General features: G+C 46.5%; 3 protein-coding genes across 4 annotated transcripts; all 3 read right to left on the bottom strand.

Moving 5' to 3' along the window:
- Positions 1-47: 47 nt before the first annotated feature.
- LOC146271704 (semaphorin-4E-like) lies at positions 48-7,264 on the bottom strand. The gene is made up of 15 exons (XM_084708475.1): positions 6,821-7,264; positions 5,178-5,660; positions 4,835-4,980; positions 4,650-4,712; positions 3,970-4,068; positions 3,771-3,870; positions 3,580-3,690; positions 3,085-3,236; positions 2,829-3,007; positions 2,546-2,702; positions 2,170-2,392; positions 1,968-2,083; positions 1,650-1,807; positions 1,441-1,493; positions 48-1,317 (listed from the first exon to the last, which is right to left on the bottom strand). The coding sequence occupies exons 2-15, from the start codon at positions 5,281-5,283 to the stop codon at positions 659-661; spliced, it is 2,322 nt and encodes a 773-aa protein (XP_084564601.1). The 5' UTR covers positions 5,284-5,660; positions 6,821-7,264; the 3' UTR covers positions 48-658.
- Positions 7,265-7,399: 135 nt separating this feature from the next.
- On the bottom strand, positions 7,400-12,168 carry stap2a (signal transducing adaptor family member 2a). Its single transcript, XM_084707766.1, has 11 exons — positions 12,014-12,168; positions 10,811-10,882; positions 10,602-10,721; positions 10,447-10,503; positions 10,130-10,284; positions 9,911-10,042; positions 9,691-9,760; positions 9,452-9,554; positions 9,269-9,364; positions 9,057-9,200; positions 7,400-8,971 (listed from the first exon to the last, which is right to left on the bottom strand). Exons 1-11 carry the CDS (start codon positions 12,119-12,121, stop codon positions 8,916-8,918), a joined length of 1,113 nt encoding a protein of 370 aa, XP_084563892.1. The 5' UTR covers positions 12,122-12,168; the 3' UTR covers positions 7,400-8,915.
- Positions 12,169-12,555: 387 nt separating this feature from the next.
- Positions 12,556-21,551, bottom strand: LOC146271702 (endophilin-A2-like). Of its 2 annotated transcripts, XM_084706542.1 has the most exons (9): positions 21,311-21,551; positions 18,284-18,352; positions 17,950-18,166; positions 17,370-17,503; positions 16,846-17,004; positions 16,246-16,349; positions 16,011-16,141; positions 15,889-15,930; positions 12,556-15,141 (listed from the first exon to the last, which is right to left on the bottom strand). In XM_084706542.1, the coding sequence occupies exons 1-9, from the start codon at positions 21,353-21,355 to the stop codon at positions 14,954-14,956; spliced, it is 1,089 nt and encodes a 362-aa protein (XP_084562668.1). In that variant the 5' UTR covers positions 21,356-21,551; the 3' UTR covers positions 12,556-14,953. The 2 variants fall into 2 exon arrangements, with proteins under 2 accessions (XP_084562668.1, XP_084562669.1); XM_084706543.1 differs by lacking the exon at positions 15,889-15,930 and having other exon boundaries at positions 21,311-21,549.
- Positions 21,552-21,698: the final 147 nt, after the last annotated feature.

The raw sequence follows: 21,698 nt of genomic DNA, 5'->3' as shown, positions 1-21,698 counted from the left end.
TCTTGAAAGGTGAGAGCTAGAATTGATTACAGATCTAGTGGGCCCCTTCATTCAAAAGGACACCATACAAAATAATTGTAGCCCTGTCTTTCAGAAACAGCTCCTGTCTAAGCTTATCCTTGATGTACAAACATTCTTAGCAAGTTCATTCATGCCCCAGTTATGCCTGTTGGCTGATTCTACATTCAAGAACCTTGAAATCTTAACACAGATCAAATATTTAATGAAGTCAACTCAAATTCAATGGCTAACAGTTATCCTGAGAACATGTGTTTACACGAGTTAGAAAGAAATTAGGAAATTTGATTATTACAGAATTTCGTATCCTTAAAAAACATAGATATGTAATTTGTAATGTGAATTTACACTATTTGTTGTTATGACCTTGAAAAGAGATTCAGCTATAAACAGTTGAAAAACATACTTTATAAAGACAATATAATTTCAGTATGGACATGGCATGAGTCTTTCTCAGCTGGAAGTAAATAATAATGCTAAGAGGTTCTCTTGTGCCAGTGAAATCATATTTCAAAGTTTGGAGTATTTCACAGTAACTTTTTACATTTCTTTCAATCGTTTTGCTAGGGTTCTGGGTCCTTTAGCAGTGTTTTTTACCCTAACCCTGTACAGTCATAACCCACTTTCCAGCTTTAAAGGATCACATCTCTGATTCATCAATGTACTGCAGTGAGTTGAGGCTGACTCTGGATGCACCCCCCTCTGGAGACTCCCCTCCCACACCAGCGTGGTTGTTGTTCCCGCTACAGTTCACATGAGAGACTAGGGACTTGACCTCTGCCACCCCAGGCTCTGGTTCCTCTCGCGTGGACACGTTAGTGCCCTGTTCTGGTTCACTTGGGCTCTGCTCTTTTCTTGCCCCTCTTCCAACCCTACAGGGAAGGCGCAGATGCCCCTTGTAGAAGTTCCAGCCCAGCAAGGCAACCAGGAGAACCGCCAGGAGGCCTACAGAGGCCTGCAGAGCAGCCAGGTTAGCAGGCTCTGTCTGGGCCTGGGGTGAGGTCGGGTCCCCAGGGCTTCTCCCAGAGCCTGCAGCTATCCTCAGCAGGTAGTCAGCCACGGTGGTGCTGTACTCCCCTGTGTGGGACTGCTCCCGGGACACGCAGTGGTAGCGGGCTGCATCGGAGGCCGAGGCGTTGAAGATGAGCAAGCTGTTGGGGAGGAGCTGGTGGTGGGGCGACGACGGCAAGGGGTGGCCGTCTCGCAGCCAGCTGGTCTTAGCCAGGTTGGAGGAGGGGGGGCACTTGAGCTCCCGGTTTCCCCCCAGCCACACACTCATATTAACTGGCTTCACAGGGTCTATAGCAGGACATGAGTCAGAATAAGATAACACAAAAAAGACAGACCAGATAGTAAAATAATAAGTAAATAATAGCTTCACTAAGTGTGAATGTACATACACAGACACACACACAACCTTACCCGTATCTGGGCAGAGAGAGGCATCTCCCGCTTTCACACTCTGGATCAGGTGACTAAAGGAGGACACATAAAACATAGTTTGAGGGGGAGCGTTCATTCAAGCGTCAAGTTGAGCTTCCATATAGGAAGCAGCAGCCCGATGAGGACCTCTCACTGATGTGTAGGCATGGAGAGAGTTTAGCGTATGTGGAAGGAGCTGGGCATGCTACCTGTTTGTGGGAGACAGGGCAGTGCACTGAGCTGTGGTTCTGTCCCAGCCACAGTACGGGTCTCTGGACAAGACACAGTCCACACAGGACAGAGATCTTCCACAGCTGGCCAGCTGCATCTGCACTGCTCCATGCTCAGAGCCTGCATACAGCTGACCCTACGCACAGACATACATATATGTATATGAAATAAATCATTCATTCATTTAATCACATTTCTTTCTCCCCCTCCTGTCTTTTTCTCAATCACACACACTAGAATAGGCAAAAACAATGGTGTACAACTCCCTATAGATCAGAAGAAGAGCTATGTGTTACCATGGCGCTGGAGAATTTGAGGACTTTGATTGGCTCTGGGGGTTGGAAGAGCTGCACGTCCTCGATGATGAACATCTCTCCGTTGAAGCTGATCGCTTTCAGCACACTGCCCGCCACTGAGGGGAGGCAGACAGTCACAGCCAATCAGTTTGTTACACACAGACACACAGACACACACACACACACACAAACAAACACACACCTGTGCCTATGAACATGACATGGTATTTCTCTCCGTCCAAGGCCTGTGTTGTGTGGACTATGATGCGTGTGAAGGCAGGTCCCCTCCTGACCAGCAGGGGCTCCTCCCCCAGCGGCAGGATAGCCTGGTCCATGAGGGGTCTGTCCCTGATGAACTGGAGGGTCCGGTCTGGCAGGTCCAGAGAACTATTGATGCCCTGACTACGAGCCTGGTCATCTATACACTGGCGGAGTGTGGAGAATCAGGAAGAAGGAGCGAGAGAAGATGAACAGGGCAACAGTTCACTTGAAGTATATGCTTTTGTGAAATATTTCACACCGACAGACGGACAAACACACACATAGCTTCAAAGCTGGAGGGAAGCAGGATCACTCACAGCTCCAGGGCGGGGGGAGGGGACGTCTCCGCTGTACATCACCCACTTCACAAAGGAGGTTTCCACGGTGACCGGGGTCTTGTACTTCCCTTCTGAGAACACCCTGCTGATGTCCGCAACACGGTAGGAACACACAGCCGACAGGTCTGTCGTGTCGCTGCAACAGGCACACGCACAGAATCGAGCGGAATTCAAATAGATGGCCAGACAAACATCACACACAGGAGACGAGAAGACAAACAACATGGCACACAGATGCCATGGGCAGCCCGGTAAAACTCACGACTGTGGAGTGAAGACGGCGTAGAAGACACAGCTTTCCTGGCCCTGTTCTGGGTCACACCAGAGGAAGGTGTCTTGGATGATGTAGGGTAGCCGGGACCCTAGGACTGGACAGTCCACCCTGGCCTTCAGGAAGGACGTCCACTTCTTCTGCAGGGTTCTCTGGCCCCCTAGGTCCCCCTGACAGAGGAAAGGAATCGTGCGTGAGGTTGAGTGAAGCACTGATGCTTTGACACGACACACACTCACATACACACCTTGCATACGTGGGCTACCCGGGATACCACCAGTTTGCTGTAGAAGTCATACTCCACTGCAGTCTCACTGAAGAATAGGTACACCTTGTCGTCACCCCCGGCAACACCACTTTCACTATCTGGCATCTGGGCCATGGAGATGAAATTAGGCTCTAGGATAGAAAATCCATATTAGAAACACCAAACACAGTTGTGAAAGCTCACTGATTGTTTATTCAAAACTAAGCACAAACTAATGTACAAATAGCAAAGGCACACACAAAGAGACACGTACAAAAACACCCACATACAAAAAAAACAGACATAAAGACCAACATCCATGTATACACACAGACATAGAGATCAACATCCATGTATACACACAGACATAGAGATCAACATCCATGTATACACACAGACATAGAGATCAACATCCATGTCTACACACAGACATAGAGATCAACATCCATGTATACACACAGACATAGAGCCACACAGATAAAGGAGGGCTCGTACCGTGTAGCCAGGAGCTCTTGAACTCAGTGCGTATGGAGACAGGGGAGCTACGCATGACAATGGGCTCAGAGCCCAAAAAGTTCATGGAGGTGGCAGAGTATAGGTCCTTACCTGGCAAGACAGAAGGCACAAACAGTCAAATGGGGGCCACAGACATCCCATATCTCTTTTCCCTGGAAATCCATACTCACCAACCATGATGGAGGAGAATCTCTGGAAGGGATCGAAAGGGCACTTTCCTTTACCGTCTTCCTTTTTGTTCTCGAGAATCAGTTTTCCATCTACATATGACTACACAAACACACAGTCCTTTTACTCTTCGGTTTGTGCAGAGGGATTGACTTTGATACTGTCTGTACTTCATAAAAAAGGCTCTTTCTGTGGGCTCACCATGAAGTCACATTCTGGGTTGAAGGCGTTGGTTCCACACACATACATCCTCCCATCCTCCATGGTGTGGAGTATCCTGATGAAGTTCTGACACTCTATCTGTAACAATACGCTGGTCGGTTAATGGATCTGTTATGTAATAGACTAATATTGTTATTGATGTGCTGGGATGTAGTCTTGATGGATATTAAGTCTACTCCTGGAAAAACCATACACAGATTAAAAACTGAAGTCTGAGTGCCATAGCCTCTGAAGTGGGCTTAATCTGTATCCAGACATAAGTCCAGAATGTGGATATGAAATTTGAAAGAGAGTCAACTAGCCCAGAATGTGGATATGAAATTTGAAAGAGAGTCAACTAGCCCAGAATGTGGATATGAAATTTGAAAGAGAGTCAACTAGCCCAGAATGTGGATATGAAATTTGAAAGAGAGTCAACTAGCCCAGAATGTGGATATGAAATTTGAAAGAGAGTCAACTAGCCCAGAATGTGGATATGAAATTTGAAAGAGAGTCAACTAGCCCAGAATGTGGATATGAAATTTGAAAGAGAGTCAACTAGCCCAGAATGTGGACATGAAATTTGAAAGAGAGTCAACTAGCCCAGAATGTGGATATGAAATTTGAAAGAGAGTCAACTAGCCCAGAATGTGGATATGACAGTAGAGGAGTTTACTGACCTCAGAGTCCTTTCCTTTGTTACTGCATTCTTGCTGTTGCTTCAGTGTTACCTTCCAGCTCACCTGGGAGAGAGGATCACAGATTTAAAATGGTTTCCAAAAACTCATCTCTCCTTCATAGCATGTCTTGGAACCATGGGAGAGCCAGGAGCCGTGGAGAGAGGGGCACAGAGGAGCGTTCTTACAGAGGCCTTTTTGCTGGAGATGTCATGGATGTCCAGTGCATAGACGTTGTCTCGGGCTCCCAGCATCAGAAGCCCCAGGTCCTCCCTCAGCAGCATGGTGGAGTAGTTCAACACTTTCTCCTCCCGAAACTCACGAAAATGGTCTCCTACGCAGTCAAGTTCAACCACATATTTGAAGTGCACAGTCACTTTTCTTTAAAACCTTTTCAATGAGTAAACTACTGTTTTAGACACAATGGAATAACATACGACAATGCAGTTCTACATTACCAACGAGGTAAAATAAATGAAATTAAAGGAACAACCAACTAAACAATATTTGATTCCATTGCAGCAGACTCACGGTGATAAGGTACAGTTTTCCTGGGAATGCAGTGTCGCAGTGTTGTGTCCATGGCAAGGACCCGGGAGAGGAGCCAGACAAATGTCAGGAACTTTTGAAGATGCATGGCTGCTGTGTTGAAACTGAAAACGGTGTAGTCCTGTGGTAGCTTGCTCCACACAGCAATACGTTAGCTAACAGGGGCAAACACTACAAGGAGGTAGCTACAGGGAAACCCTAAGAGTCAGTACAAAGAAGCCAGTGGATTTGGTTCTCATGGTGTCCCTATATGGCCAACTTGTTGTCTTGGTTGTGTGTATGGTACACTGGAGGTTACAGAGTGAGCTCCAGCAGGAGGAACCTTTCATTGACCCCAACAGGGAGAACTTCACAGGGTTTTGATGTCAGGATGATGCAGCCAGTCTCCAATAAAGACTGCTGCTTTTCCTTTCACTGGCCTCTCTCAGAAGGAAGTCCATGGTAAGGTGGACGGCACAGGCCTATCTGGAAGATAGAGAGATAGAGAGAGAAAGAAAGAAAGAAAGAGGGTTAGATCATCTCATAAACACAGAAATATCTGAAAAGCGAAGATAGAGGTATGAACTGTGTGGGGTTAGCCAAGAGATAGAGAGAGAGAAAGAAAAAGAGGGAAGAGGGAGGTGGGGGTGTAGAGGGAAGACAAGAGAGAAAGAAGAGAAAGCTAAAAAGTAAGTGAGAGGGGGTGCTGAGAGATGGATAAAGAGCATGGTGTGAGCTATAGTGTTTGCAGCAGTAATTCTGTCACTGCCATAGTGATGGTAATGGTGGGGCATGAAAGCCATTCAGCGGGGTGTAGGGATGTCAACTTCAGCTCTGCTGCACCCTTAAACAGTAGCACACTCACAGAGTTCCAAACAGAATACCAAAGGAGCTATATGTGTGGACCAATAGTCAGACACAAAGTTTAATCAGAAAAGCACATGTTTTTTTTATGGTTAATCCACCACTTAATTTCTCGATCATTATTGATCATGCGTTCTCAACATTATGTTGTACAATAGAGAACAGACACCCTCAAATACAAATACATATAATAACCGTGGTCTAAAGACAGTTTTTATGACACACTGAGTGCGAGTGACTCGCTGTTACAGGCAGGGGTCCTACTGTTGCGATGTGCTGAAGCATGCCAGAGAATGCAGATTAGGCAACATACTCTGCCTCTGGATCCAGAGCTTCAATCAGCCAACACATCTGCAAAACACACCCGGGTTGAGACAGGTATTCCTCCAACTACCCACCTACGGATTATTATGCCACTACCCAATGTGCCTTTCTTATTCTGTTGGGTTGGACTGATTTTAAATTACGCTGGTCATTAATAGTTCACCTAGCAATGCTAATTGTGTACATGACCTACTACTAGTCATTGCTAATAGTAGTATTATGCTACACATACGTTGGAATAAACAAGAAGGAAGAACGTTAAGGAACCCTCAGCCTGACATTTACCTGTGAAGGCACACCCATATTACAGTAGACAAGGATTAATATGGAGAGTTGAAGCGCTTCACCTGCAGTCCATAATTGACATTTTCTCGAATGTTTTGGGAAAACTACGTATCGAAAGCAAACGTTACATACACACGCATTTGTGCACGGGAAAAGTAAAATACTTAACTTACCTTGAAAGTGCAACGTTAGATTAGATTTTTAGATTGTATGAGAAAACGTCCTATGTTTGTTGCTTTCAGTAGAAACAGCACAAAACCCAGCCAAGTGCTTCCCAGAAAGAGTCAGTGGCTAAACTGCCGTCCCCGCTCCCCCTCTGTCTCTGTCGGGCCCGCTGAAAGGAACTGTTGTCGGCAGTATTGTTGAGGAGAGTTTAAGCGCTCACGTCCCGCGGTGAAAAAGATCTGAATGGCTACCGCTGCTGCTTTTGGAGACTCCTGTTGTTGGCGCAAAATATTCTTCCATTTGAACAACGAAGAAATAACGAAAGGACTGTATACGTTCTGCAAAAACTGATCAAAGGTCAGTTAAGTTTCTTTTACCTTAAGTTTTGATTGGTGTTTAAAAAAAGGATTTATGGATTTAGAGCTGTGCCTACAAGGAAGTAGGAAATACTGGTCTTGTTCCAACAGGTGCTTTGCATCGAGCCACTACATTCGAGTCACTACAGGACTGGTATGAGCCGTACAGGAGTTTTATTATGGGGTTGCAAGTTTCTCAGTTTTAGATTGCGAAACAAACGTATTGCAGTTCTAAAGTAAAACGTCAGGAAATGAGTATGCTACACATGTTTTGAGCATCATTCATGCAAAATCCGTTTAATTCACTAAGGTAAACGTGAACGTCAATAACACTGAGATTATCAATAATTGTAACCTTGGACTTGGGTATAGAAATGCACAGGAACATAATGTATAGAGATTAACCCTTGCATGCTCAATCCCAGTCAGAACCCAAGTGTTATCACTCCATTGCATCCATGCTCAGTGTAAATTTACCCAACTGAGGTCTGTATCATAGGCCTCACATTTGACCACATTTTGATGTCATGCAGATCAATATAAAAGGCCTCCAGGGATTAATGGCGATGAGCTGCAGTAGATGACAGGCCAACCTTGAATGGGACTAAATAACCTTATGCCCAGGCTTTAGTGGTCAGTCAGTCTAATTAAAACATTTCCACAAGAGGGCACCCTCATACAAAACTCAGTTTTGGTATGAATGTCACAGAGACAACTAGTAAAATCTGTCACAATTTTCCAGATTTGTTTAGTCACTAACAGTAACAACAACATGTTACCTTTCAAGGGCCATTTTACAGCTCCCTCCTAAGACAACAAGGTTGTTCTAGCACTGGGACAGTTGAGCACCACACAGTAGTAGCACATAGATAGGTAGAGAATAAGGAATCACTTGAATTTTAGCACCAACAATACAAACATCAGAAACAAGTCAAGGAAAGAGTCATAGCACCGTACCATCATAGAACCGTAACACAAATGATACATTCTGGATTCAGAGATCAAAAGATACAGGGATATTGTTTTCCTTCGAAACTGCACACAAACTGACAATGTCCACATGCCACAGTGTTAACAGACTTTCCCCCCCCCATTTTGGCATTATCACTCATTCTTATCTAAGGAGGGTCATGTAGACTTAGCTGAAACAATGCTATCAGTTCTGGACTGGACCTAAAATGCTGATGCATTTTGCAAGGTGGTGATGATACATTGACATCAACAGCAGGCAAACAGACATTGGCTGAATCAGAACAAGAGTAACAACAGGCTCATTAATTGGTCCTCTATGTTTTGTGTGCTTCCAGTGTACTTTCAGTTGTCAATATCCATCACCACATTAGGCAAACACAATTGAAAATTGTCTCTTTTAAATATATTTCCTAACTGTGCATTCCTTTTGGAGGATAGTTCATTTATGAACACAGCCCAGATGGCAGGGGTTCATTTCCCCTAGTAATGTGTGCAGCACTTCAAAAGTTGACAGTAGTCCAGTGTTCACCAACCAAACCAGGTCCTAGAAGACTACAGGGTGTGAAGACTTGCAGACTTTTAACCATTGACACACACAACAACGCCAATCACTGCCTTGAACTTCCTGCAGGTCTTTAGGACCAGGTTTTGTAGTCCACCTATCAGAAGGCACAAGAGAGCTAGCTGCTGTCACTGGTGGTTTGGCACTGAGGGGTTAGGTGTTTTGTGGGTTGGGGGGGTTTTCTTGTTGACTTGTCATTCACACCTGAGGAAGTCACTCCTGACTGGTCCGTCTCTTCTCCAGCTTCAGTTTGAGCTCCTCGTTGAGCGCTGCAGATAGAGGACAGACAGTGTGAGCGGGGTGGCCGTGGGCTACGAGGAGGAAGCGGTGGACAAAAGAACAGGCTTCACTCACTGTGCGCGAGGGGAGAGGGGGAGAGGATGAGGCGTCTCATGGGGTTCGTGGGCGAGGACGGCACTGGTGACGTCACAGACAGGATGCGGCGGTCAGGAGCTGGTGACCTGGGCAGAGGTTTGCTGGGCCATCGCTCTGGAACGCCTGGAGAAAGTAGCAGTTAGGGTGTGTGCGTGTATGTGTATGTGAGTGAAGCGCAGAGTTTGGGGTACCTTGTTTAGGAGGTAGAGCAGGGGCTTTAGGCAAGGGGCTGGATGGGGCACAGTGGAGAATCCTCTCTCCATTCTCATCGTTGGCGGAAACGTACGCTGATGATGACAAATGCCAAAATAAGATGCAGTCCATCACTGCCTTACAGTGCTACATGTCTGTGTGCATGAGACTGTGTGTCTTACTGATATTCTCCTCATAGGGTTCCTCCAGTAGAAAAGGCTGAAGTGTCCCCGCAGTCTTCTCCACTAGAGCATCTATGACATCATGAAGGGTTGCACAAGGGATCTAGGGGGAAAGGATTAGGGTGACGGGGTGGGTGGTAGACACCGTGAGAGTTCCAGAAATACATATTCAATACAACCTCGAACAACATGAACAATAAATGAATAAATATGTATAAATACATATTTATTATACGTACTGGGTTCTCCACGTCTATCACATATCCTCCTTGTTCCCTCTGAGTTACACGATAGTGTCTGAATACCGACCTAGAGAGAGAAAGAGAAAGGGAGACAGAGAGATAGATAAAACAAAGAAAAACTGAACACTGATTGGCCCCACAGAACACCAATCTGTATGCCTATATTGGACGCATCTGCGTGTCAAAGTAAACAACGTGACGCCTCAGTGGAAGTTACCCGTTAAGATCCTGGCGGGTTGTGACAGCCAATGAGGATCCGTCTCTTCCAGGCCGGAGCAACATGTTTCCACAGTCTGGATGTCTCTCTAACATGACCTCAGCTTCTGTGCGAGACACAGGTCTGAAGCACCTGCATTACCCACACACACACACATATTATTATCATCACACTCACTTGTCAAGTCACACGTCACATCCATGACACAAACACACTCACGGAGGTATCTCCCCTAGCAGGGGCAGGGAGAGGGGTGAAGGTGGGGCGCGGGTGGGGGTGCGGGTGGCTCTCCGTCTGCTCCTCTCTTTGTCCACCACCTCTCTCAGCATCTGCACCTGACCCGGCAGCAACGTCAGGCAACCCGGAACATTCAGCTGCAACCAGACAGGCTGTTACTTTAGAGGTCAGAAAGCTGCAGCCAATCCGAGCTCGTTTCGAAGATGGGGAGACTTGGGTGCACTGCATTCACGTCATCAGTTTTGAGTTGGAACTGGGGAATGGAACATGTGACGCAGGTGTGTGTGTGTGTCACTCACATCTACTACTGAGTAAAGGAAGCCCTTCCACAGCTCCCGAGACTCCAGGTTGGGAGCCTGGAGATTAAGGAGGGAACGTTGTTACGCAATGCAGAACATATAGGGAGAGACAGCTCTTGAGAGAGAGACCGTGCATGTGTGTGCTTGGTATTTACTGTGAGCTTAGTTTCTCCGTCTCTCATGCGTAAAATGAGTCGCGCCGCCTCCAGGTTTCTATCTCGGCTACAGTCGTCCTTCAGCGAGACAAAACCGCTGAGGTCCAGCTTCTCCACATACTGAAACCCACAAACAGACATCACACACACGTTTAGAGGACCACACGTAAAAACAAACAAACATCTCTGGGACACACAAAGCTACTCACGTGGGTGTCCTTGGCATTATTGAAGAAAAACAGAGTGTTTCCACACAGACATGTCCACAGCCTTCGAGACACCTGGCGGAAACACAGAGAAAGAAACACACGGAGATACAGTTCATACATAAACACAGAGACCACTTTCAGCCCACTGCCCACCTCAGAGGGGAGGATTGTCACAGCACATCTGTTAATTACACACAAACACATACTTTAGGTTCTCCCAGGCTTAGATCCTACTAGAATAGATGGCCCCCTCGAGGCATCTCTGAATCACAGCTGGTGTCAATGTGGGTGGAGGATCACCCCTGCCATAACCTGCACCTGGAGCCCTCACAAACCTCCATTGTGAGTGTTTGTGTGTGTGTGTGTGTATTAATGACACTGTAGTTATGTGTTAGTGAAGTGAGTATGAGCATGTCCATTTCTTTGTTTCTCTGTGTCCTCGTCACCTTTATCCCAGCTGTGCCCATGGAGGGTCATTAACATGCATCACCATATTCTGTATGGCTGGTCTATCCATGCCAGCTCATCTGTCAAACACACTGAGCCCCAAAGACATCACCCTCACGAAGCTACGAGTGTATTAAATGCAAGTCACAAAAGATTGTGTCAATCTTTAAACCAACTGGCATTGAAAATTGTCTGTGAGCTTTTAAAAGGCCAAAATTGACCATACTTAAGGCATACTTCTGTTGAGGCATAGAATTGATTTGACAGGTTTTATTCTGCAGGATTGGTTCAATTATTGAGATGACAGTAGAGATGATGAATGTGACATTCACTTCTGTGACAACACTGACAGCTGCTGTCAATGACAAATTCACGTCCGCAAAAATATTAATTTGGGAAGATGACCATGAAAACATCAACCTGTATATGTAAGCGAGCATAGTTTATATCTGCCTTGCCACTTGCAGAATCACACGTTCCCCATTTCATGACAAAATGTCTTCATGTGCTATAAAGCAGAGGCAGTGTAGTCGCTGCTTTATTTAACGATAAGAAGAGACAAGAGGCAACGTGAAAGGCACTGTTTCCCCCAGTTTTCTTGCCGCGCCCATAAACGCACAGAAAGGAAGTTGACAGACCTATGGAATGGTTGCAATCAGCCGGTGTGCGTTTTTTACTTAGATAAATGATACAGTCAAACACGGTGAACCTCACTAGAATGGAACATGGCAGTTGCTCTACAATGGTGTCACATACCTTTTCTTTTGGTCCTCGTTTCTCCAGGTATCCTTCGTAGTAGCAGGGCGGGAGCTGCGCCCGTGGTCCCCCCGGCCCTGAGCGCTGCTTGACGGGTGCAGCCGCCATGAGTCTCGCTGGCTGGCAAAGCGAACCGAGGACAAAGGATAGCTCAGTAATTGGGATTGGGAGTGTGACACGCCTTCCCAGGATGAGATATTGCCATGGAAATAATCCAGCAGCTGTCTGATGTGTCCTGTCACTCACGGCTTTATGTTAGACCCTTCCGTTCATTCCTGATTCATGTGCTTCTTTGTTTAGTTAATTCAGGAATGTTACATTAAGAATGAGCGTGTCAGCCTTGGTGCTGATGAAAAACATTCTATATACACTTCATTATATGATTGTATATTTTTCTATATGAGCAGACAATAGTATCATAGTTTGTCTGAACCAGTATCAGTGTACTTCATGAGCTCTGCATTGTGTGCTGCAATGCAACTGCAAATTTCACCAAAACTTGGAAACAGACACTTGGAAAAAACCAACGCCATACAATGAGAGCCACTGTACTTCATATTTATTTGAAGCCGTGAATGGGCATTGTTTCTACCCTTTACATCATAACAAAATTAGCAATACACGGATTATACATAACAATATAGAGATAATATTTGAGATAAACCATATAGATAGTCCAGGATAATCCAATTTTTGACTTTCCTAAGAGTGTCACAGTTACAAAATGATTCTCAAATAAGGCATTGCTTAAGACAGACACAGTCTATAGACACATGCATGATAGTAGCAGTTAACCTAACACAAACCAAATCCTTATTATTCCGTATATTAAAATAAAGCTATTATTAAGCATGATAATACTTATTTTCATGATATCAAAAGTATTTCAGACTAGAAACAAACCCATCGGAAAATGTAGTGTGAAAACAAGGAAAACAGAACATAAACCACACTGAGAGGATCTTTCTAAATCTGTGGTGACTGCACAATACATTGATCATAGCCCTTTTGTTCTTTTCTTTTAGTCATCATTAATGTTATATGAGCCGTTCAATAGCTCAACCTGAGCCCAAAACAAGCCCCTGCCCCCTCCTGAACCCTGTTCCTTTCACTCCCACTAATGAGCTGTGTTAACGCACACACCTGAGCCACCACATCCTTCACAGATGCACAGACAGACAAGGCCTGGCCAAACTGACTGTGCAGCAAACGTTCAGGACAAGACATGTAAACATACAGTAAAGAGACAAATCCTGGCCTGTGTTCCCTACTGATGGGGGGTAGGGAAGAATGCAAATGATAAGGACCGACAGGGGGGTGGGGAGGTTGTGGGTGGGAAGGGGTAGAGAGAGGGGCACAGAGCCGAGATGGGGTATGGGCAAAGGCAGGTGGTGGGAGAGGAGCGGTGGGGGTGGGGGATAATCTGTATTATGCCTTTTGTATTTTGAAATAAATCTGTCGCTTCTAGTTTCATGGGATGGAGTCTAGGCCCCACCACCATTTACCAACACAGGGAGAACTGACACCAACAGAAACAGCTCATCTCCAAGAGTTGGGGAAAACACTAAGATCAACTGCCAGCAGTATCATCTCATACACACACACACATACATGCACACACACATACACACACACAAACACACAAGTGAGCAGGTTCTGGCTGTACACAGGCCGACTGGCACAGACCAGCGGGCTTTTTAGGCCAAACAAACATCCAAATATCACAGAAATGAAGGATTAGTACTTTGGTAATTGGCTGTAGGGCAGACATTGTAAGGCAGAAATAGAGACAGGCACTACATTGAAATGACAAGAGCAATAATCAACTGAGATGAAAGGAGGGTGAAGAGGAGCAGTGAGATGGAGAGGGGAGAAGGGAGATTGAGGAGAAGAACTGCAGCGGGTTATTGCAGAGGATGTAAAAAGCAGAGACATACATAGATGATGTTTAATAACCTCACCATGACAGTCCCTGACCAGCAGAATCACTGTGTACATTCAGAGGACCCAAATGAACTCAATTCTCTAATGCCACTAAGCCTGCTCACCAGGCTCCCTCTGCCATATGCAACACTTCTTGTGGCCTGGCCAGGACACCCTTAAACACAGGAGACACTGATGGGCATCAGACCAAGCAGAAAAGAAACAGAACCATACAAAGATATCAAGGCACTATATTCTTAAGTGCCACTAGATGGCACTATAACATTGTTCCAAGTTCCCCATGTCATCTCAACACCCCTAATAATAACAGTTTAAGTGTATAAAGGCGATAGTTGGTTGCCTTGTACTTCTTTCAGCAAATATAGTGTTAAAACACATATATGCATGTTTGTGTTAAAGTCGAACATCCTAAAACAAGTTTGGTAAAAAGACACGAAGAAAGAGCAATTTAATGTAGTGGATATCGAAAGCAACAACTGTAGCAGAACGTCATGGCTGCCCGTGTATGGCTCTTCTGCTGGGTCTGCAAAGAGGCCTGGTAGTGTTCACGGAGACGTCGTCATGGAGACGTCGTCATGGATACGTCGTCACATTACAATGATGGTACCAAGAAAGGCGACCTTGCTTCACAGGACCCATTGAGAGGTGTGCTGTATTAAAAGTGCACAGGTGCATCCAGAATGAACATGAAGACCAAGGTTATTCACAAACACACTCCAACTGTTTGACAACTTACTCCCTTATTGCCCATCCTCCCCTCCTCCCCTCGCTCCCTTCCTAGCAGGGGTGCACCTCAACGGTGTTAAGTGGCCTCCTCCCCTCAATTACACCCATTCAAATCTACTGATCGATAAGAGCAGGCCAACTGAAAGCCTGTGTTGGGGAATAGCAAGCATGGACTTGCGCTCCACTGTATAAGGCCAGGAGGAAGCTTCTTTAGACTACTGATGATGCCCCCACCCCCCCACACCCTCTTCTCCATCCTCCTCTCTGCGCTCAGTGCTGCAGCGCCACCACCACCTCCACATAGTTGTTGGGGAAGAATCCCGATTGGCCGCGGAGTGTCCCCTCGAACCAGTTCTCGTCTATGCGGTTGGTCAGGGTGATGATGTCGCCCTCGCGGAAGCCCAGCTCTCCCTCGTTCTCCGGCTCAAAGTCATACAGGGCCTTACAGCAGGGCTCAGCTGCACACAGAGACACACGCAACACAGTCATTCCAGCACGCAGCTTGTTTTCCCAGGAGACAGAGGCTGAGAGGAAGACATACGGCAGGCAGATGGGGACAGTTAAGACATGGTGCTTCCTGACAGGATTAGTAGTCGTGTTCCTTCAGCGGGGCTGAGTGACTCAGCCTCTCTGTCTCCACATTGGCCTCCACAAGAGCCTGCCTACCCACCAGATGACACCCAGAGGGAGGGACAGGGACGGGAGAGACCCCAGTGTTAGAGAACAGCAAACAACCGTTTCACTTCAGTTCATCGCCTGACAGGTGAATGGAAACCGATTAAAGACCCCTCGCTAGGTCCAGCTCCCCCAGTCCTCCACTGTCTGTGGACCTAGGGTTAGGGCTGAACAGGCTGTCCAGGGGTTAGTACACACTGGTCCATGGTTATAGTCAGGCCACACACACATACACACACACTGTCCAATTTGCTGAAGCCAATCTGGCCAAATCTATGGTCAACCGTTGGTTGTTGTTAAGATTCTCTGCACCTTGCCAGGGACATTGTGTTTGAGGGATGTTTCAGTACTTACAAAGCCCTGTGGTAATGTCATGAATTCATTTATGGTCCAGTATATGTCTGGTAAATTATTTGACCAATTTTGCTTCAGCAAACTGCGACCCACATAGTTATAGCGACGATGCCAAATGAGTGAGAGCGTCTCTGCCAGGCGATCTCCTTCCCTGTCTCTCTCACACACACACTCACAATGCCGTTGGTTCCTCACGGAGGATCTGTTGAAGGCTGGGGCTGGTGAGAACACAACAAGATCAGAGGCGGGCACCAGAGATGTGAGCTGACACACAGACAGGCCTCAGGGCCTCCAGTACCTGGGGAGTATGCTGGAGGGCTGGCTGCAGGGGCGTAGCCCCCGTTTGAGTGCTCCGGCTCGCCGTAGTCAAAGGAGGGTTTGGGTTTAGGAGTGTACTCACGCCTCGGACGAGACTGGGCTTCGGTCACCCTGTTGTACACACACACACACACACACAGTTCAACACCTAACGTTAACATGTCACAATCCCTTAAATGTACCTGCAAATCGGAGAGCCACGTGCAGGTGCTTACCTTTCCCTTAGTTTGTCAGACAGCTCCTCCAGGATCTGGACGGCTTGTTTGTGGTACTGCAGCTGAGATTCCACCAGAGAAGACAACTGACTCACTTGCTCCACCTGGAGGGGAGAGACAAATCAGGCCTCCCATTATTACCATTAGCCACGAAACATGAACATCTCATTACTCATCTCCCTTTAGTCATTGTCTCATGCTGATGTATTTGCTGTGTTTTTTATAACTCACACGTTTTGAATCACTGGAATGCAGAATGACATATTGAAATACAAGAAAGCGGATTTGAAAACAGGTTTGGCGAGTTCTAAGTTCCCACAGTTGAAAAAGGTCACCTGCACAGACTTCTGTAAACCAGTAGCCCTGCCCTTTACATGACATAACATTCCTGTTTGTTTCACTAGTACAAATAACTGTTAAAAAGCGATCAGAATTCCTGTGCTAAAATAGGTCAACCCTGCTACAAAAAATAAATCAAACTTTATTGATATAGTGAATTTCATAACAGAACAAAAGGTGTTGGGGGATACAAAAACTTATGTCTGACACAAACTTTCCAGGGGAAAGCAAAAAAGCAGATGACCAGATGGGGCTACTCACGTCAGTCTCCAGCAGGTTGTGCATGGAGCACTCGGCTAGGTCCTTGGACTCGTGGAACTTCTCCAGGGACTGCCTCAGCTCCTCGTCTGGGATCTTCCCCTGACGCTTTTTCTTATAGTCGTAGTCCAGACGCCTGCTCTCCAGCTTCTTCAGGTGGTGCTGGAAGGAGAAAGGGAGAGAGAGAGAGGGAGAGAGAGGGAGAGAGAGGGAGAGAGACAGAAAGAGGGAGGGAAAGAGAGACAGAGACAGAGACAGAGGGAGAGAGAGGGAGGACACAAAGGAGAGGAGAAGGGGAAACAAATTGCACAATATGAACATTCTTTCACTCGTTTTCCAAAGTTCAGGCATGAGGCATCAGGTCCAGCAGGTCTGCCGCTGCTTCCTCTCTCCGTGCTCCTGCACCTTCCCACCAGGCGACACATCAGCCTGGCTCGCCAGTGAAGGATGTGCTCAGGGGCGGCACAGTGTTTCCGTGCTGGACGCAGACCGTCCTGGAAGGTTCGATCTGACTCGACAGTATCTACCTGGATGTCTCTGATGTCCTTCTCTGCCACGGCCTGCAGGGGGTCGATAAAGTTCTGTTTGACATCGATGTCCAGGGAGTCCTTGACCTCCGCCAGCCTCTTCATCGACTCCCCCATGTCGACGAGAGCGCCACCTGCAGGACGGGACGAGGCACACGTGAGCGCCTGCTGCCCGGTGGAATCTCCTCATCCTCCACCCCTCTCCTTCCTCCATTGCTCTTCCATCCCCCTCCTCATCCTCCATCCCTCTCCTTCCTCCATCGCTCTTCCATCCCACTCCCCCCCCCTCCCCATCCTCCACCCCTCACCTTCCTCCATCGCTCTTCCATCCCACTCCCCCCCCCTCCCCATCCTCCACCCCTCACCTTCCTCCATCGCTCTTCCATCCCACTCCCCCCCCCCTCCTCATCCTCCACCCCTCACCTTCCTCCATCGCTCTTCCATCCCTCCCCCCTCCTCATCTTCCACCCCTCTCCTTCCTCCATCGCTCTTACATCCCCCTCCCCCTCCTCATCCTCCACCCCTCTCCTTCCTCCATCGCTACCCCCTCCTCGGCCGCCACCCTCCTCTCCTGTCTTACCAAAGTTGGTGTCCTCCCCCATGTCGCGGCCATACTTGGCCATGCACTCTCCCAGCAGGCCCTCTGCCTGGGGGTAGCCCGGGCTCTTCACCTGACCACGGATCTTGGACACCGTGTTGAGCATGGTGAGCTTGGCCCGGGAGGCCGGGTTGGGCTGGAGATACTCCGACGTCTTGGAGATGATATCCACCACCGCCTTGCTGGTCACGTCCGCCCTCTGGGGAGGAGAGTGGAGGGATCTAGCATCAACTACAAGCACACTTTCTTTTTGGGGCAGTGGGTACCTCACAAAGAGTGAAAGGGGAGCATCTAGGAGCCTGGCTTATGAACTTACCCTCTCCAGGTCCTTGAAGTCTTCATCGAGCTTGGTTCCCTCTGCACCTCCCACCTTTTCACTCACCAACTACACACCCCCGCACATACACACACACACACAGGGTGAATACTCAAAAAACATGATTTAGTAAGATCTAGGACATCAATACATTTCACCAGTTAGTAACAAGCCACCACTGCATAGCATGTGGTGTGTAGTGCCTAGACATAACTTTTTCCTATCCTGGCCCAGCCAGCAAAGCAGTTTTCTAGCCTCAATGGATTTAAAGGAATATAATGGTCTATACTCTGTGCTGTAATGGGACATATTCCATTTTGTCAGCAGCACAGGCGAGCCAAAGCCTTTACCAGTTTCCTACACACACTCCCTAACCCACCCCATCCACACACACACACACACACACACACACACACACACACACACACACACACACACACACACACACACACACACACACACACACACACACACACACACACACACACACACACACACACACACACACACACACACACACACACACACACACACACAACCCCTCTCCATCACACCATATGTCCTTTTTCTCACAGACAGGCGTGTGTGGATGATTGGGAAGCTGAACCAGACACAGTGTTATGTGAGCAGCATGGTTCTCCAATGTGTGGAATGTACCCATCCATGCTCAGATATTAGATAGGTCATTGAAATCCAACTTCAAATCCGGCAACACTGTCACACAGCAAAGTCTTCCCATTTCAGAATGGAAACGCCGGTGATCTTTTAAACTGGTGCCTGTGCCGATACACCTAAACGCATAATGACCTCCTCCTCCATCTGTAAGAAAAACCTCTGACCAGACATTAGTGAACAGGTGAGCATGTGAAACCGTCGGATGTTATCTGTGATTTGAAGGGAGAAAGGAAGAATAGCTTATTGGACCAGGATCCTGGTAAACAGGAATATAGTGCCCAGTCTGCCCACGCCTGACACTGACAGCTGTAGACCTCAGGGACATGACATAACTCAGGAGGAGGGCCTCAACCTGCTGCTCTGTGAAGGCTGTTGACTACATGGTAAAGATGGAGGTGTGTCCACTGTTAAATAGGCATATGTTGCGATGGTGGAAGGTGGAAGAGTCAAAAGTAAGCCATCTACAGCTTTTCAATCTGGCATTCTCCCTGTGGTTGGTCATGTGTGAACATTTTGTGTTATTACAGTTTGATGCCTTTGGTCTAGTAGTAATCTATGCTTATGTGATGAAGCTGTTGATGAGGAGGAGAACATGAAAACAGACATGACACAGAGATGCTACAGTTGTTGATCAGGTTTCCTACTGCAGCTCTGTCATGAAATGAAGGAATCCGGTTTGGGCACTGCAACAGCATAGCAAGGATTCCACAGCACACACACACTCAGTGAGCCAGGAGGCAGCGCAGTCTTACCACACACAGCTGTGTCTCTAACACACCACCAGACTGCAGGGATGTTGCCAAAGCAAGCCCCTATGGCAAGGCAGCTGGCATACACAACAAGAGCCAACTCTACAGATTTGAAACCCGAGCTTTGTCCTGTCAGGTACATTTGACTGAATACAGTGCACTGCATACAGCACACATGGTACAGGTTTGGTTTTAGTGTTGACCACAAAAATGTCCATCCTACAATCCATAACTAACTGTTGGTCACTTTGGAAAGACGGTTCACTGAACTGCAAGGCTTAAGGATGGACATTTTCATCATAAGGTGATTGCTTATGACAGGGCTTTGACTTCTACTGTGAAGTCAAACCAGGACTGGCCTGATACGTGCTCGTCTGAAACATCTCAGGGGAGGTAGAGGGGATTTGCCAAAGGGTTCAATCAAGATAGGAGTCAGGTGGCTGAGCGGTTAGGAAATTGGGCTGGTAACCAGAAGGTTGCCGGTTTGATTCCCAGACGTTTCAAATGACGTTGTGTCCTTAGGCAAGGCACTTCACCCAACTTGCCTCGGGAGAATGTCCCTGCACTGTAATCCGCTCTGGATAAGAGCTTCTGCTAAATGACTAAATGTAATGTAAGATACACAACCTCACATCCACATCAGCATTATCTGATTTTGTAGTCCAACACTGCCCAGTAAAAGTGTTGGCAAATAGGATAAGTGCATCCATCCATTGCAACAACAAACCTAGGTTTTAGGATAAGCCATTTGGTTGCTATACACGTAACACATTCCTCTATGATGAGTGAATTGACAGTCGTATCGTATCCAGCGAGTAGGTGCTACTCGTGGCGTGAGTGAGAAATTCTGTGAGAAACAGTGTGATCAGACCCTTACAGTGTACCTGAATTAAAAAATATATAAACCACCATACATCTAGCTACCTATTCTATAATACAATAGACTCAGAATACACTTGATTTATCCATTCACTTTCATAGCTACAGATAACCGCGTTGACCTAGATTCATATTTTAGATTACAGTACTATGTTTTCATAGTAGTTTAACAAAGTAAGTTTAAACATACATAGTTTGCTTCTCAGATAAGTCTGCCTTTCTCCAAGTTAACACTGCCTAACCCACGTCAACAAGGTTCATTTTTCAGAACCTAATTGGAATGGAAAATGTATTAAGGAAAATAAATTAACTTTTAGTCATAGATATACCTGGGGTGCATAAGTAAAATAAATATCTTTCCAACAAATAACATTAAGACGTTTCTCAATGAACGTTATTATTGAACGGATGACACTGACAGCTAGCTAACCAAGCTAACACACTGGACCCGAGTCGCACAGCTAGCTCTAGCAATCAAAAATGTTAGTCCGATAGCTCGTAATCTAGCTGTCTGATTTTGTGAATTTAGGTCACCAGTACATAGCAGTGTAAATCAGTAGAGCTAGTAATCCTAGTTAAACATCGCACACTCTAGCTACGTCAATTAGTCGACTTCACAAACTTGCATTGGGGGCTTAACGCTATCTGAGTTTTAGAAGTTAGCTAGTGACGTTAGCATTAGCATTTTAGCGTAAAACTACAACCGAAGTTATTGTTTACTGACCTGACTGGCTTTGTAAAATTGCTTCTTGAATCCGGCAACCGACATTTTGCATCAGGTCTCAGCAACTTTTGTTAATGCACAATTTTGCTTTCAAATTATGTGGCAAGCAAGCTATGACTGCAAGTTTACTGTAGATCACAGACTTTCCTATCCAAGTTTTTGCGAGCGTTCTTTTCACTACACACACTACACGTCCTCAACTCTGCCCGGACAACTTGCAACCAGTACTAGCCAACTTCCTGCTTTCACATATAGACCCAAGCGGATAAACTAGGTCATTTCATGTTGTTATATGATATTTTAACATATATCCTAGATAATTGAATTATCATTTTATTCGGACAGAATTCTTCAGTTATTTAAAATCCAACTGTTGGTTAAGAGAGCC

The sequence above is a fragment of the Hypomesus nipponensis genome, chromosome 10 (assembly GCF_054491055.1).
Source record: "Hypomesus nipponensis isolate SF chromosome 10, ASM5449105v1, whole genome shotgun sequence".
Lineage (NCBI taxonomy): Eukaryota > Metazoa > Chordata > Actinopteri > Osmeriformes > Osmeridae > Hypomesus > Hypomesus nipponensis.
This window is presented reverse-complemented; position numbering and strand designations above follow the sequence as displayed.